General features: G+C 51.0%; 1 protein-coding gene across 1 annotated transcript in view; it reads left to right on the forward strand.

The window, feature by feature from the left end:
- LOC123355584 (alpha-2-macroglobulin-like protein 1) overlaps positions 1-14,787 on the forward strand; it is a 39,203-nt gene that overhangs the window by 13,286 nt on the left and 11,130 nt on the right. The window contains exons 16-23 of the mRNA XM_044998206.1: positions 490-606; positions 2,588-2,726; positions 5,355-5,478; positions 10,547-10,772; positions 10,917-11,043; positions 11,352-11,473; positions 12,064-12,118; positions 13,121-13,204. Coding sequence (XP_044854141.1) covers positions 490-606; positions 2,588-2,726; positions 5,355-5,478; positions 10,547-10,772; positions 10,917-11,043; positions 11,352-11,473; positions 12,064-12,118; positions 13,121-13,204 — 994 coding nt within the window. The remainder of the gene's footprint in view (positions 1-489; positions 607-2,587; positions 2,727-5,354; positions 5,479-10,546; positions 10,773-10,916; positions 11,044-11,351; positions 11,474-12,063; positions 12,119-13,120; positions 13,205-14,787) is intronic.

Genomic DNA, 14,787 nt, shown 5'->3' on the forward strand with positions numbered 1-14,787 from the left:
AGTGACTTTCTCAAGGTCACAGAGCCATCATCAATCCCAAAGGGACAGACAGAGTGCCACTGGGATCCATTTTTTGCTTAGTCCTTAAGGTGGTTTGGCTGGATATTCAGTTGTTGATCTTAATGCGCCACCAAAGCTTTTGGTGATTACATGATCATCAGCCATGTAGCAGCATTCTTTGGTAAACAAACTTCATAATTCATTGGTCTGCACACAGTGCACAGTGGTAAATCCAGGATTAGTTCCTGTCTCCCAGCCTCATGCTCAGTACACCAGACCATGTTGCCTCACCAAGAAGAAAACAGGAGAAATGGAGAAGAGTGACTGAGAGCCTGCTTGGAGACTCTATCTCATATGTTGGGTCTAAGTTTTCCATACATGATAGCATGGAACAACCATTCAGACAGATCTTTGGTGTGTTAGAAAAGGTGTATGTTGATTCATCTTTCCACTGACTAGTATTTTTTTTCTCTTTCTTGCTTTTCCCAGATCTATGGGCTGTTCCCCCATATTTTTCGTGGAGGATACCCTTACCAAGTGTCTGAAGATGACTTCTTATGCTGGTCTCGAGAACCTCACCAGCCTGATGTGTTTATGGTGTTCAGAGTAATGAACTTTGATTCTTCCTCACTGGCTAGGTGGAGCAGGGCCTCTGAAATTTTAGGTTACTAGGAAACAGCTCTAGTAATCATTGATATTCCATTGATTGGCTGGATGAGTCACCTGATATTAGTGCCAATAGGAAATTTAGCTATTGCCAGGGGCGGCTCTAGGCACCAGCAAAGCAAGCACCTGCTTGGGGCAGCCCATTTGCAGGGGCAGCAGGGATCCAGCATGGGAGCTGAGAACCAACAGGGGACTCTGGGAGCTGTAGTTCCTTGGTTAGCTCCATGCCTATAGAGCCAGCCCTGGAGCAGGGAAAGAACTACATTTCCCAGCATTCCCTTGGCCACTACCAACTGGAAAGGAAGGAGGGGGACCTCATGCGGCAGCGTGTGCTGTGAGTGGAGAGTTGCACTGTGAATGGCAGGGATACCATATTTTAACATTCAAAAAACAGGACACTCCACGGGGAGGGAGGGTAGCCCCACCCTGCCACCATCCACTCCCTCCGACTGCCCCCCACAGAAACCCCAACCCATCCAACCCCCTCTTCCCCTCGCTCCCTGTCCTCTGATCACCCCCTCCTGGGACCCCTGCCCCTAACTGCCCCCCAGGACCCCACCCCCTATCTAAATGCCACTGCTCCTTGTCCCCTGATTGCCCCCTCCCAGGACCCCTGCCCCTAACTTCCCCCCAGGACTCCACCCTCTATCTAAGTGCCGCTGCTCCTAGTCCCCTGATTCTCCCTTGCTGTAGAAAAAGTAGGATAAAATTGAGCAAGAAATGCTTCCCAGTGGTTATTAGGACTGGAATTGCTATTTTCAACAGCCATTGCCTTTTTTGTTTGTTTGTTTGTTTAAAAGGAAGACAGTGATATTGCATTGGCAAATTCCCCATAGAAAGAAAGAGTGGAACAAAAGAATAATAAAGGCACCTCAACTTTTCCTCATTTATGGAGGACAGTCTTATAATATGCATCCAGATATCCTCCAATCGCACAAGCTGAAAATTGTTCCACTTTACTGCAGTTCTGTAACCATATGGGAGCCAATCCTGTCTGTGTTCTGTGCACATCCAAAATTCCTGCTGAATGACCCGCCCTGGAAGCAAGTTACCAGTGACCCAGGGCTGCGGCAGAAGGAGGGTGCAGATGGGGGGGGAGGGAGAGCCCAGGGCTGGGGCAGCAGGAGGTGTGTGTGTGGGGAGGCACAGTGGGGGGGAATGGGGGAGCCCAGGGCTGGGGTGGCAGGGGGGTGGGGGAGGGCACTGGTGGGGGGGGGAAGGGGGAAGCCCAGTGCTGGGGCAGCAGGGGGTGTGGGGGTGTGGGGGAGCCCAGGGCTGGGGCAGCAGGGAGGTGCGGGGGGGAGCCCAGGGCTGGGACAGGGGGCAGCCAAAAATTTTTTTTTGCTTGGGGCGGCAAAAAACCTAAGCCGGCCCTGGTTATTGCACATTGATATACCATTGGTGGGATGGTTCAGGGCTCCAAACATTATCGGTCAGTTTTACTTTAGTTCTTCATTCTCTGCGGGTTAGTGGGTTAGTATGCCTACAATTAGATGGCCAATTCAGCACCAATGCCTCACTAGGCAGTTTGCTAGGGCATCTGACATTAGTGGCCAATAGGAAACAGTCTTGTTGTGCAATGAGAAACCCACTTACAAGAGATGTATATGGGAAAGATGTCCAACAGGAACACTGCTGTTTCCCCATAGGTCCTATAGACTTTGAAGGAGAATAAACTTGCACTGGTTGAGTCAGGCCTGATAAATCAACTCAAGGGGCTCCATTGTCTCACTGCTGTGGGTTATGAGTAATTCCCACTTGAATCAAAGTGAGAGACTTATATCATATAGCAGAGGGAGAACTGGGTCCTTGCTTTATAAGGGAAATGAGCAGCCTGGGGGACAAAGAGCTGATGACAGAGGGAAGGGAAGGATGGGCTTCTGATATCTAAACTCTCAGCACATGTTCTTTCTTTCTTCAGGAAATGGGCTTGAAAATCATATCCAACACCCATATCAAGAAGCCGAGAGAGTGCACAACTACTGTGGCTATGACAACAATGGCGGTGACTGAGTTGGAGAGCACAGTCCCCATGCTAACCAGACCTACATTTCTCACAAGTGAGCACATTGTTGCTATCCTTTCTGCCTCCTCTTATTTCTCACTAGAGGGCTCAGTCTTGTTGCTGAAACCAGCACAGAGTTCAAGGTAAGCAGTCCATGCTGTGATGCAAGTGATAGAGAAGAACAGAGAGACAAAATGTTGCTTTGCCCTGAACTTGCTTTCTGGACTGTCTGTGACTGAGGGGTTCATCCCTCTGAAATGTCAGTGAATTGGCTGTTGTTTAAGACATGTCTGTCATCTGATTAGCTGACATTCACACTTTGTGTCTCTGAGCCAAATGGGAGACTCAGCTACTCTGAATATGGTTCTGAGGTTCCTATAGTAATTGAGTCGTCTTCTTCAAGTAATGTCCCTATAGCTGCTCCACTTCAGGTATGCATGTGCCCCATGCACCTTCGATCAGAAATTTTGATAACGGGGTCTGTTTGACCTGTGCATGCACCTTTCATTACCTCGTGCCCTGCCCTGAAGCTATATAGTGCTGGGCAGGCAAACTGCCCTCAGGTCCTTCTCAACCACCTCAGCTTGAGATGGAGCTTTAGTGTGTCTGCCTGGTGCATGCCTTGGCTAGATGTTGTACCTAGTTTTTAGTTTAATCTAGTTTATCAGTTAGCAAGTTTAATTTATTTTATTATTTTGAGGATTGTTTCTCCTCTCCTCTCTCTTATGGAGGCTTATGGAGCCCTGGTAGAGGGCTCAGGATCTGGGGCAGGGTAGCCTCAGAGGAAGCGGACCCCCGGAGAATGGCCCCACTGCTGCTGCTTCTGGCCACCCTGCCGCAGACCCTGGGCGGCTCGGGCCACTTCGCCTAACCCTGGCTGCGATGCTGGGGGGCGGCCAGCCTGCGGCACCTGCAGGCAGCTTTATGTACCCCATGGGGCGGCCCCCAGCCCAAGTGTCCCCCGCTCGGAGCCTGCCCAGCCCAGCCACAAGGTGCGGCACTGCTCCCCTGCGGCGTGAACCGCAGCAGCCCCAGGGCACCCCCCACGCATGACGCACTGTTGCTGCTAAGGCCGACTCTGGGCTTTTGCCACCAGAAGCAAAAAATATAAGATGGCCAAAATGCCGCCCTTGAAAATGTGCCACCCCAAGCACATGCTTGGTTTGCTGGTGCCTAGAGCCGGCCCTGGCTAGGGCAAACAAAGAGGCTACCCCCCAAACTACCATCTCATCTTCTTCACTTGATGAAGTGGTAATGTCTCCTCCTCCGTCAATGGCTGATGTTTTTTTTGTTTCAGTTTTCACCAAAAAAGGTGAGTAGAAATTGGGCATCTAGCATAGTGATCACCAGTCTAAATGAGGTAGGATCTGAGGCTAAAATAGAGAAAGAACAAGTTAAAATTACTTGTCTCTAGATCCAATGCAGCAGATGGAAAAGCGGTTCTCTGTTCAGTTCTGGGCTCCATTCCATGGCTGCCTTCTCCCTGTGGGGATACTGCTCAGGAGTCACCTGAAGGGGAGCACCGATTGGGGCACTACTCAAAGAAAGAGGAGAGATGACTCACCCTGTGCAGTAAATGTAGTTCTTTGAGATGTGTGTCCCTGCAGGTGCTCCAATACCTGCCTTTCTGCCCCTCTTCTTTGGAGTTTCCTCTTTGAGACTTTTTGATAGAGAAGGAACTGAGGATGGTTCACCTGCGGAGCTCTATGTAGTCTTGGTGTGGGGCACAAGGGAGTAAAGGGCACATGCACAGGCTGAAAAAACACTGCTAATGAAAATGTCCAGTCGAAGGAACATGAGATGTACGCACGCCCTGAAGTTGAGTCCCCATAGGGACACACATCTTGAAGAACCAGCAACCACACACCACACAGCAGAAACACCAACCCGGGAACCATCCCCTGCAACAAACTCTGTTGCCAACTCTGTCCACATATCTACTCAAGTGACACCATCACAGGACCTAACCACATCAGCCACACCATAAGGGGCTTGTTCACTTGCACATCCACTAATGTAATATATGCCATCATTTGCCAGCAATGCCCCTCTGCCATGTACATTGGCCAAACCAGACAGTCTCTATGCAAAAGAATAAATGGACACAAAGCAGACGTCAAGAATTATAACATTCAAAAACGAGTGGGAGAGCATTTTAACATCCCTGGACACTCAATTTCAGATTTAAATGTGGCCATTCTTCAACAAAAAACCCTTCAAAAACAGACTTCAACGAGAAACTGCAGAACTGGAATTAATTTGCAAACTTGACACCATCAAATTAGGCCTGAATAAAGACTGGGAATGGCTGGGTCACTACAGGAAGTAATCTCCCATCAACTATTGAGTATGGGCCATCCACTCTGATGGAATTGGCATCATTAGCACTACAAAAAGTAATTTTTACTCTGTTGACATTAACACCTTCTTGTCAACTGTCGGGAATGGGACACATCCACCCTGATTGAATCATTGACCCCCTACTTGGTAAGGCAACTCCCATCTTTTCTTGTGCTGTATATTTATGCCTGCCCACTGTAATTTTCACACCATACATCTGAAGAAGTGGGTCATAGCCCATGAAATCTTATGCTCTAATAAATTTGTTAGTCTTTAAGGTGCCACAAGACTCCTCATTATAGTTACTACACAGAGTAAGTAACCTCTCTTTTGTAACCTCCAGCTTTCATCGGGAGTGTCACAACAACAGGACATAGGACCACCATTTCTCCACCTGTACCTCCAGTTGAGGAGAAAGTTCGCAAGTATTTCCCAGAAACATGGATATGGGATTTGTTTTCAGTTGGGTAAGTAGAGCAGTGCCAAATTTGGTCGTCTTAGCATGATCCTGGATGGCCAAAGATCCAGTCAGATTTTAGTGTTCTACAAAAGTGGGGGAAATTGCTGAGTCGCACACCTAAGGAAATGTTTAGATGAATATATTATGGGTTCTTTAATTGTCAGGCTGAAATTTCAGTCAGTTTTATTTTGTTAGATGTCTATGATCATAAGAACTTGAATCCATTCACTGGAGGCTGGTGATGTGTGAATGCAGAGAAACAAACCTGTTGTATCATTATGGTGTTTGTTTGTGTACGATATTATACTATCCCACTACTGAGAGCAGCCTGTTTTAGCCCTCTAGGAACTGTCCTGCCCTAGCCCCCGCAGAAGGACAGGGTAACTAACAGAGCTATTCTGTCTCTATCTCCTACAATTCTTCTTTTGTTGTTTTCCTTTGTATCTCAGTCTGGGTTCTGTTCAGATCATTGAGAAATAAGGCCCAGGTTCTGCTCATCTTGCCTGCTCTGGGGCAGCTGCCTGTAAATCCATCCTGTCTACCCATTGTCCTCATAGAAAACATCCCTGTTATGTGCTTACTCCACAGAACATTCTCATTATACACATCTCTGGCCAAAAATGATTCTCTAGGGTCAAAGAAAACATTTCCTACTGTTGGAGACATAAATCTAGTTATCTATTGGTAGGTTATTTTCTCTTCTGTGATGAAGCATAGGGTTATTGTCTTAATAGTCACTGTGATGTCATCTCTTGACTAACTCAGCAACACTCATTCAGTACAGAATCACTGCTACTATGTGTTGTAAACTTGGCATGGACTTAGGGTTGCCAACTTTCTAACAGCACAAAACCAAACACCTTACCTGCCCTGCCCCTTCTCCGAGGTCCCACTCCCTGCTCACTCCATTCCCCCTCCATCCATGGCTCGCTCTCCCCCACCCTCACTCACTCTCACTGGGCTGGGGCGGGGGCTGAGGTGTGGGAGGGGGTGAGGGCTACAGCTGGGGGTGCAGGCTCTGGGGTTGGGTTGGGGATTAGGGGTTTGGGGTGAAGGAGGGGGCTCAGGGCTGGATTCGAGGGGTTTGGAATGTGGGGGAAGGGGCTCAGGGCTGGGGCAGGGGGTTGGGTGCAGGAGGGGGTGCAGGGTCTGGGAGGGAGTTGGGGTGTGGAAGGGGGCTCAGGGCTGGGGCAGGGAGTGTGGGCTCTGGCCGGGCGGGGCTTACCTCAAGTGGCTCGGTTGGCACCCAATGGGCTAGCACCAACTCTGTGTCCTGACTTGCAGTCTGCTGACCCAAATGCTGGAGCGCTGCCCCAGTGCTGGCTGTTCTCCAGCTGGCTGCACGAAGAGGCTCAGTCAGAGCAGGGAATCCCTGTGCACGGCCTGAGGGGAGTCTGGCACCAGCCTCCAGTGCAGGAAGGCTCAGGCTGGTAAATCTCCAGCTGTGGGGGGCACAAGCGCTTTGCCTCCCCACCCCATGCCCGGTGCTGCACATGGGCGGTGTCACTGCGGCCTGTGGTGCAGGGTCGCCCAGGGGATTCAGGGGGCCTGGGGTAAAGCAATTTCGGGGGCCCCCTCCATAAAAAAAATTGCAATACTATACAATACTATATTCTCGTGGGGGCCCCTGCGGGGCCTGGTGCAAATTGCCCCACTTGTTCCCCCCCCATGGGTGGCCCTGGGAAAAATAAACCTTCTGCATCTCGGCACAAACCCAGTTTTGAGAAAACTTCTTTACAAGGTATCACTGGTTCTCAGCATCAGCTAGTGCTAAAAGGCACTAAAGCTCATTAAAAGGGTTGGACAAATATTTTCCGTCAAAACTTTTTCTGGATCGAAAACTAGGCGGGGGTTAAAAAGCAGAAAAAAAACATGGACAATGTCTGCTTTTCTTCAAAATGTGTTGTGGTTTTTTTAATTGAAAAGCTGAAATTAGTCTGCCAAAACCTGAATATAGTTTGAGGTTTCAGAAGTGTGTGGCCAAATATTTGCTGCTTGCTGTGTTTGATTGTTTAAAGAAATAATAAAAAAATTCTGCTTAAAAAAAATCCAAAACTTTTGAACCACCTCAGCTTGTGACCAAACACCTGAGCCCATCCAGGCAGAGATTTTTCCAGGTTTCTGATACTCTGCTGGCTTCCTTGACTCATATCTGTCTCCGTAACTTTGGGTTCATTTAGGTTAGAACATAAGAACAGCCATACTGGGTCAAACCAAAGGTCCATCCAGCCCAGTATCCTGTCTAGCGACAATAGCCAATGCCAAGTGCCCCAGAGGGAGTAAACCTAGCAGGTAATGATCAAGTGATCTCTCTCCTGCCATCCATCTCCACTCTCTGACAAACAGAGGCTAGGGACACCTTTCCTTATACATCCTGGCTAATAGCCATTAATGGACATAACCTCCATTCATTTATCTGTTTCCTAGAGACTGGCTCTGTGGGGTCCCTCACAAACTGGAGACAGTTACTGTGGGTTTGTTTTTAGTATAGCTTATATACATACTCCACAAACTGAGCATTTGAGCTTGTTCCAGAATCTGTGATGAGCCTATGTTGTGAACATTGAAATGCTCAAAATAGCACATGCATGTGAATGGACATAGGGTGCTAAAATTAAATTAATCCAGGGGTTCTCAAACTGGGGGTTGGGACCCCTCAGGGAGTCCTGGTTATTACTGGGGGTCACGAGCTGTCAGCCTCTACCTCAAACCCCGCTTTGCCTCCAGCATTTATAATAGTGTTAAATATATAAAAAAGTGTTTTAATTTATAAGGGAGGGGTCACACTCAGAGGTTTGCTATGTGAAAGGGGTCACCAGTAGAAAAGTTTGAGAACCACTGAATTAACCCCTCTGTAGCCTCAGGGAATGCAGGGCAGGGGGGGCGGTCTCCCTTGGTAGGGTTGGGAAGGATATTGCTCTTCTCATGTGATCCCTCCCCAGTGGCTAATTTTAAATGAAGCTACTCTCCCCTGACATGTATCTCCCTATGGCACTGAAATTAAATACAGACTATAATTTGGCATTTGAGAAGTGAAAGGGATGGTAGCCCTAATGGAAAAGCTAACAGCTTGGCTCTTCTGCAAGCCTCAAACTGCTGAATGAGCTTTAGGGTAAGGAAGGCTGTGCCTCCCAAACAGCCTGGCCCTGCCCCCTATCTGACCCCCACCTACTTCCTGCCCCCCGATTGTCAACCCCCCCCCAGAATCCCCGACCCATCCTGCTCCTTGCCCCCTCACTGTCCTCCAGAGACCCCAGCCCCAACCACCACCCCAGGACCCCACCCCTGCTCCCTGTCCCCTGACTGCCCCGACCCCTATCCACACTCCCTCCCCGCTGAGTCCTGACACACCCCCGGAACGCCCACAATCCAACCCCCCCACCGTTCCCTGTCCCCCAACCTCTGCCCCCTTTCTGTGTCCTGACTGTCCCCAGGACTTCCTGCCCCTTAGCCAACCCTCCTGGCCCTGTCCCCTTACCCCCAGCTCCCCTCTCACCCGGAGCCTCAGCACAGCTAGGAGCTTCCCTCGACAGCGGTGCAGCGTGGCTCCGGCAGGGTCCCTGAGCTCCGCCCCACTCAGAGCCGCATGGTAAGGGGGCGGGGCTGCGAGCTCCAGGCCGAGTGGACGGAGCTCAGGCCCCGCTGGAGCTCGCAAACCCGCCCCCTTACCACGCGGCTCTCAGCGGGGCGGAGCTCAGGGGCCCTGCCGGAGCCACGCTGCACCGCTGTCGAGGGAAGCTCCTAGCTGTGCTGAGGCTCTGGGAGAGGGGCAGAGGCGGGGTCGGGCCGGGGCAGGAGCCTCAGCCGTTCTCTTGGGGGCCCCTGTGGAGCCCGGGGCCTGGGGCAAATTGACCCACTTGCCCCCCCCTCTGAGCGGCCCTGCTGTGGTGCTGGATCTCCGTGGGATCCTCACTGCCGGTTTGGACCAGCTGCAAGGGGCACTGTGCAGCACTGGCCGCCTCCCTCCGAGTTCCTCTTGGCTGCAGTGCCTGCCCTTCATTCGTTGCACCCAGAAGTAGTGGCCTGGCTCGGTGTAGAAGCCAGAGGTGGCGGTTTGGCCGGAGAATTGAGTGTCTGAGCGGCAAGCCGCCTAGGAGCTGGACCTGCCAGCCACTTCTGGAAGCCACGTGGAGCCAGGGCAGGCAGGGAGCCTGACTTAGCCCCGCTGCGCCACCGACTGGACTTTTAACAGCCCAGTCAGCAGTGCTGACCAGAGCCACCAGGGCCCCTTTTCGACCGGGCGTTCGGGTCAAAAACTGGAAACCCAGCAACCCTACATAGACTCTACAGGCCAGGCCAGGCTCCTAACATGCCCTCACATTTTAACTGTCTTCCTAGCACACAGGAGTGGGAGTCATGAGACCTTGATTCTATTGCTTGGCTCTTCCACTAACTCTCCCTGCCCTTTGGCAAGTCACTTCACCTCTCTGTTCCTTGGTTTCCTCACCTGTGAAATAGGAGTAATAATATTCACCTATGTTTGTAAAGGGCTTTTAGATCCACAGGTGGTGAATGCTGTCTGTGGAAAGTGCCAGGCATCATTATTAATGAAATCTCTCTGTCTAGTGGAAAAATCTTGTTCTGTTGGTGTGAGCACCTGAGGCAGGGTACCCTTGCCCTAACTAAAGACAGTCTGACTCATAATAATCAGGGGCCAGAATTATTCCAGTCAGACATTTTAACAGTGAAAGTTCCAGCTCTGAGCTCTACAAGGCTCAGTGGGGAACTTAGAGATTCAGAGGTCGTCTACAATTGACTCCAAGTTGACTTCAATGGAAGTTGAGGGTATTTAGCATTTTGCAGGATAGGATTGTTTACTGATGTGTCTAACACAATTGAACAGTGAGTCTTTGAAAATTTTGTCTGTGGTATGAGTGAAGAATAGAGATGGGCCCAAGCCACAAAACTGAGATGTGGGTTTGGATCCAGATTTCAAAGGCCCCATAGTTCAGGTTGTTCTGATTGCAGTCATTGGATTGGGTGCTTTGGGAATAAGGGCTCTGCGCCTTCTTGAGACATGACCACCTGGTGCCTTCCAGTAAAGGATTTTGTCTCTGCATGGTTTTTCCTCTCAGACCCACTGGAAACAGGGATGTCCCAGTCACAGTGCCTGACACCATCACTGAGTGGAAAGCTGGGATGTTCTGCACATCAGAGGTGGGCTTTGGACTTGCCCCAACCACCAGCCTCCTGGCCTTCAAGCCCTTCTTTGTAGAACCCACACTGCCATACTCTGTGATCCGGGGAGAGACTTTCATCCTGAAAGCCACTGTCTACAACTACCTGCTGCAGTGCATCAAGGTGAGTCCTGCTGGTGGCTCTGTAAGGAGTGAGGGGTCAGGGTGGGTGAGCGGTCACGTTGGTCCCTGACTCACCCTGGGAGCAGGTGGGGATAGCATGTTCCTCATCATCTCCTGGACTGTTTGCACCACTGCTGTCCCTTAGATCAAAGTAACCCTGGCTGAGTCCCCAAACTTCCAGTTGGAGCCATGTGAGGGCTGCGTCTACACCAGCTGCCTGTGCGCCAGTGAAGCCAAGACATTTCATTGGAGAGTCACAGCTAAACAACTAGGTGAGGAGAATGGGGTGGGGGTGAGGGAGAAACAGCCAGGGAGGGGGCAATTGTGCCAGTTACTGGACTGCAGTGCAGATTGCACTGGATAAGAAGAATGGAGTATGTAGCCTTTTAGCTTTAGGGCACCGATTGCCACCTAGCCTCAGGTCAGGGGCACTGGCAGGATCAGGAATGGGCCAAAGAGCCATTCATCTCTAGGCCACTGGTTCCATTAATTGTCTCTGGTAGGTGACATCTATAGCAGTAACGGAGGGTGTTTTCCACATGGGATGGCTGCTGGACAATCTGTCATTTCTTGTTTTCAGGGTCGGTGAACATCACCCTTAGCACAGAGGCCCTGGCCACCAAAGATCTCTGTGGAGGGGAGGTACCATTTGTACCAGAGAGAGGACGGACAGATACACTGATCAAACCCCTTCTAGTCCAGGTCAGTTTGGGACTGGACTTAGCTCTTTTCTCATAGCTAAAGGGGAGGTTTTGCTCAGCCCCCATATTCAGTGGGGTGAAGTTTGGGGTCTGAAATTGCCTCCTCTTATTTAGGGAAACTAACTGGCATCTCCAGGCCTGAGCCAGAGTCTAACTGGGTCCCTCCAGTAAGGATCAAAGGACATGCTTCTGAAGGAGGTTTCCTCTACTTTATGCCAACCCTCGATCCCTTTATGCCCCCTTCTGCGGGCAACCTCATCCCCTTCATGCCCTGGCATCAGGACTTGCCTTGTGCCCATTGATCCTGCCTCCTCTATGCCCTGTCTGAGATGCTGGGATAATGGACGCAGCCAACTGATCCCTGCACATAGGCCCCTCTGCAGTGGCCCTAGCCTGGGAATCAGCCTTGTCAGGAGCTCTGAAGTCATTGAGTTGCATGGAGCAAGAAACCAGAGAGATGTCTGAAAAGGATGGGTTCTCACACAAGCCTGCCATGAAAACACATGTGGTTCATAACCTATTTGTAACCCTCTGTCTCTCCTCTCTCCACCTCCTCTCTGGTCCCCAATGTTGCTGTCTCCTCCCCAATAGCCAGAGGGAGTTCTTGTGGAGAAGGCTCACAGCTCCCTGCTTTGCCCTAAAGGAGGTAGGTGGGCTGCTCCAATGGGAAAAGGGGGCATACGCAGATGCAGGTGTGTAGGGGGGATTCTGTTGCCCTGGGAAAGTTGGCTCAGGAGCAGCCTTTGTGTTTTATCTGAAGGAGGTAGGGAAGATCACATCTTGTCTGTGTAGGGCCCAGTGCAGGATTGTTCCTTGTTCTTCAGGGTTTTGTCCAGGCCTAGCTTTAAATGATTGAAGTAATGGGGGTGTCACCCCTTCCCTTGGGGGGCACGTTTCCACTGTCTCACTGCAAAGAAATGCTTCCTCATATCCAGACTCAAATTTTCCCCTTTCACCTGACTTACCCCTTCTAAGGCCCCTTGCTAACCAACTCCTGGGTTTTCATAGACCGCAATCATGTCTGCTGCTTTGTCATCTTGGCCAAGCTATACAAGTTGATTCCAATTTGAAAGGCAATGGGCGCTCCCTCTAAATAAGGATAGCAGGACTGAGCCTAGAATATAAATGTCCTTGCTGCTAGCATACAAGGGTGAAAGCTCCTTCCCTAGGGCGACTAGATATAGCATAGATACAGCTCTGGACTGATCCAGTCTATAGGGAACAGTCCTGCATTGGCCCCTAGAGGATGGACTGGAGGGGATTTCAGAGTTCGGTTCCCATCTCCATGTTTTCCATGGTTTATGATGAGGCCATTAGCAGAGTTAGAGAGATATAGAGGTCCAGATAAATAGACTAAACATGTATTTGCCTCTGAGGTTTGAACTGTGATGGAGTAACTGAGGCAGAAAGAATCAGGGAGGTTGCTCTGGACAGTGGGGGCTGCAGGGGAGAAGGCTCTTGCACCCACAGTGGGGGAAATAAAGTGGAGGAAGAGAGAACTCAGAGACAGAGTCTGTGGGTTCGGCTGGAAGTTCCGTTGAGGAGTATGTGAGATGCGGGAGCACAGCTGGCTCTAGTGGGAGAGTTTTCAGGGGATTCTGGAGGCCATTTTTTCTGATTCTCTTCCTGTTTGACACCTGGGTCTCAGTAACTCCAGCGCAGGATTCTGTGTCCCTGGAGCTGCCCCCGGATGTGGTCGAAGGTTCAGCCAGAGCCACCATCTCTGTCGTGGGTAAGGAATTCAGCCCTGGGCACCATGGGCAGGGGGTTCTGAGGTGACGCTGATCCAGACCTTATGTCTCTGAGTATGGCCCTGGGGGAAGCCCAAACTGTGAACCCCCAAAACTTCCACTGATATTTGACAAAGTCCCGGCCATTTTCCTCCCATTTCCATGTCTGTGTTTCCTGGTTCTGGCTGGGGCTGGATGCACCAAAATACTCAGCAGGAGAGAGGCTGTTCTTCTTGTGGGAGCCTCCAGCAGTGACCAAAAGCAGCAGCCGCCACCCCAGGGCATCGCACGAGGAAAGGCCTGATCCCCCCGTCTCCTCTCCCCGGTGTCAGCCCTGAGAGGTTCCGGTAAAGTCTGAATTATAGACACTGAGCTTCCAAGTGCAGATCCCAGCCCAGGCACTGAACACTGGGAAGGGAACCTCTCCCTCCCCACCCCATCTAATGGACCATTCCACCAGTGAGAGAACCCATCTCTTGTTATAATGGAACAGTCCAACAGGGAGGTGGGAAAACACCCTCCTTAGAAAAGAATGGTCTACCTGAGAGGGAAAGTACCGCCCCGCCCCTACATTACTTTAATGGTAAAATAACCCCCCGCACACATGCACACAATGGAATATTCTATCAGGGATGTAAAACACCCCACCCTCTGGGAATATTTGCAGTGGGAGGAAAAAATAACCCCCAGTGTAATGGAACATTCCTTTTCCTGGGGTAAATATAAACCTTCACTGTAGCAGAATATTCTGCTGGGTGGAAATACCCCATGCAGCAATGGAGTCCTCCCAAGGAAAGGAAAATACCCTTTAAGGGAAGATTCCACCAGGGTGAGAACAACATCTCCACTCTCAGTGCAATAAATAATGGAACATGCTAACGGACTGGGCAAAAAACATACTTCAGTTTGCAATTCCACCAGGGGACGGGGCTACCATCACTGTGCTATAATGCAGGCCTGCACAACATGCAGCCCGCGTGGGCTCACTGTGCGGCCTGCGGGGGGAGGGGTGAGTAGGCAAGCGGCAGGTGAGGGCGGGGGACTGAGGAGGCGAGCGGGTGGGCAGTGGCAGTGGGGGGCAGGTGAGCCGCAGGGTGTGGGGTGCTGAGGAGGCGACTGGGCAGGAAGTGGCGGGAGGGCGGGTGAGCCGGCGGTGGGGGAAGGGGGCTGAGCAGACGAGCTACGAGTCGGTGGCTGACCTGTTCTACTGATCTGGTCGGGCTCCCATCCCCTCTCCAAGGGTTGCAGCTATCTGGAGGTGCTGCCTCCCACGCCTTCCTCATTCACACCTCATTCATTCAATAGGGCAATTGATTACAAAGTGGGGGGACGATCTTATTCTACTTCTAGCAAAAAGACATTTTTCTTTTACCTTAATTATACTACGTTAGGGGCTCGCTATAACATATTACCAAGGTTCAATACCGCTGTTTTGGTGGGGTGGCACTAGGGAAGGAGGGTTTGTTTCTGCGGGGCGGTTGGTGCTTGGGGGGGTTGTTTCGGGGGGGCTGGGCAGCGCTGGGGGGGTGTTTCGGTGGCGCTCAGGGGGGGCTTCAGCGGGGCTGGGGGGGTTTCGGCCCTCAGC

The sequence above is a fragment of the Mauremys mutica genome, chromosome 1, assembly GCF_020497125.1.
Source record: "Mauremys mutica isolate MM-2020 ecotype Southern chromosome 1, ASM2049712v1, whole genome shotgun sequence".
Classification (NCBI taxonomy): domain Eukaryota; kingdom Metazoa; phylum Chordata; order Testudines; family Geoemydidae; genus Mauremys; species Mauremys mutica.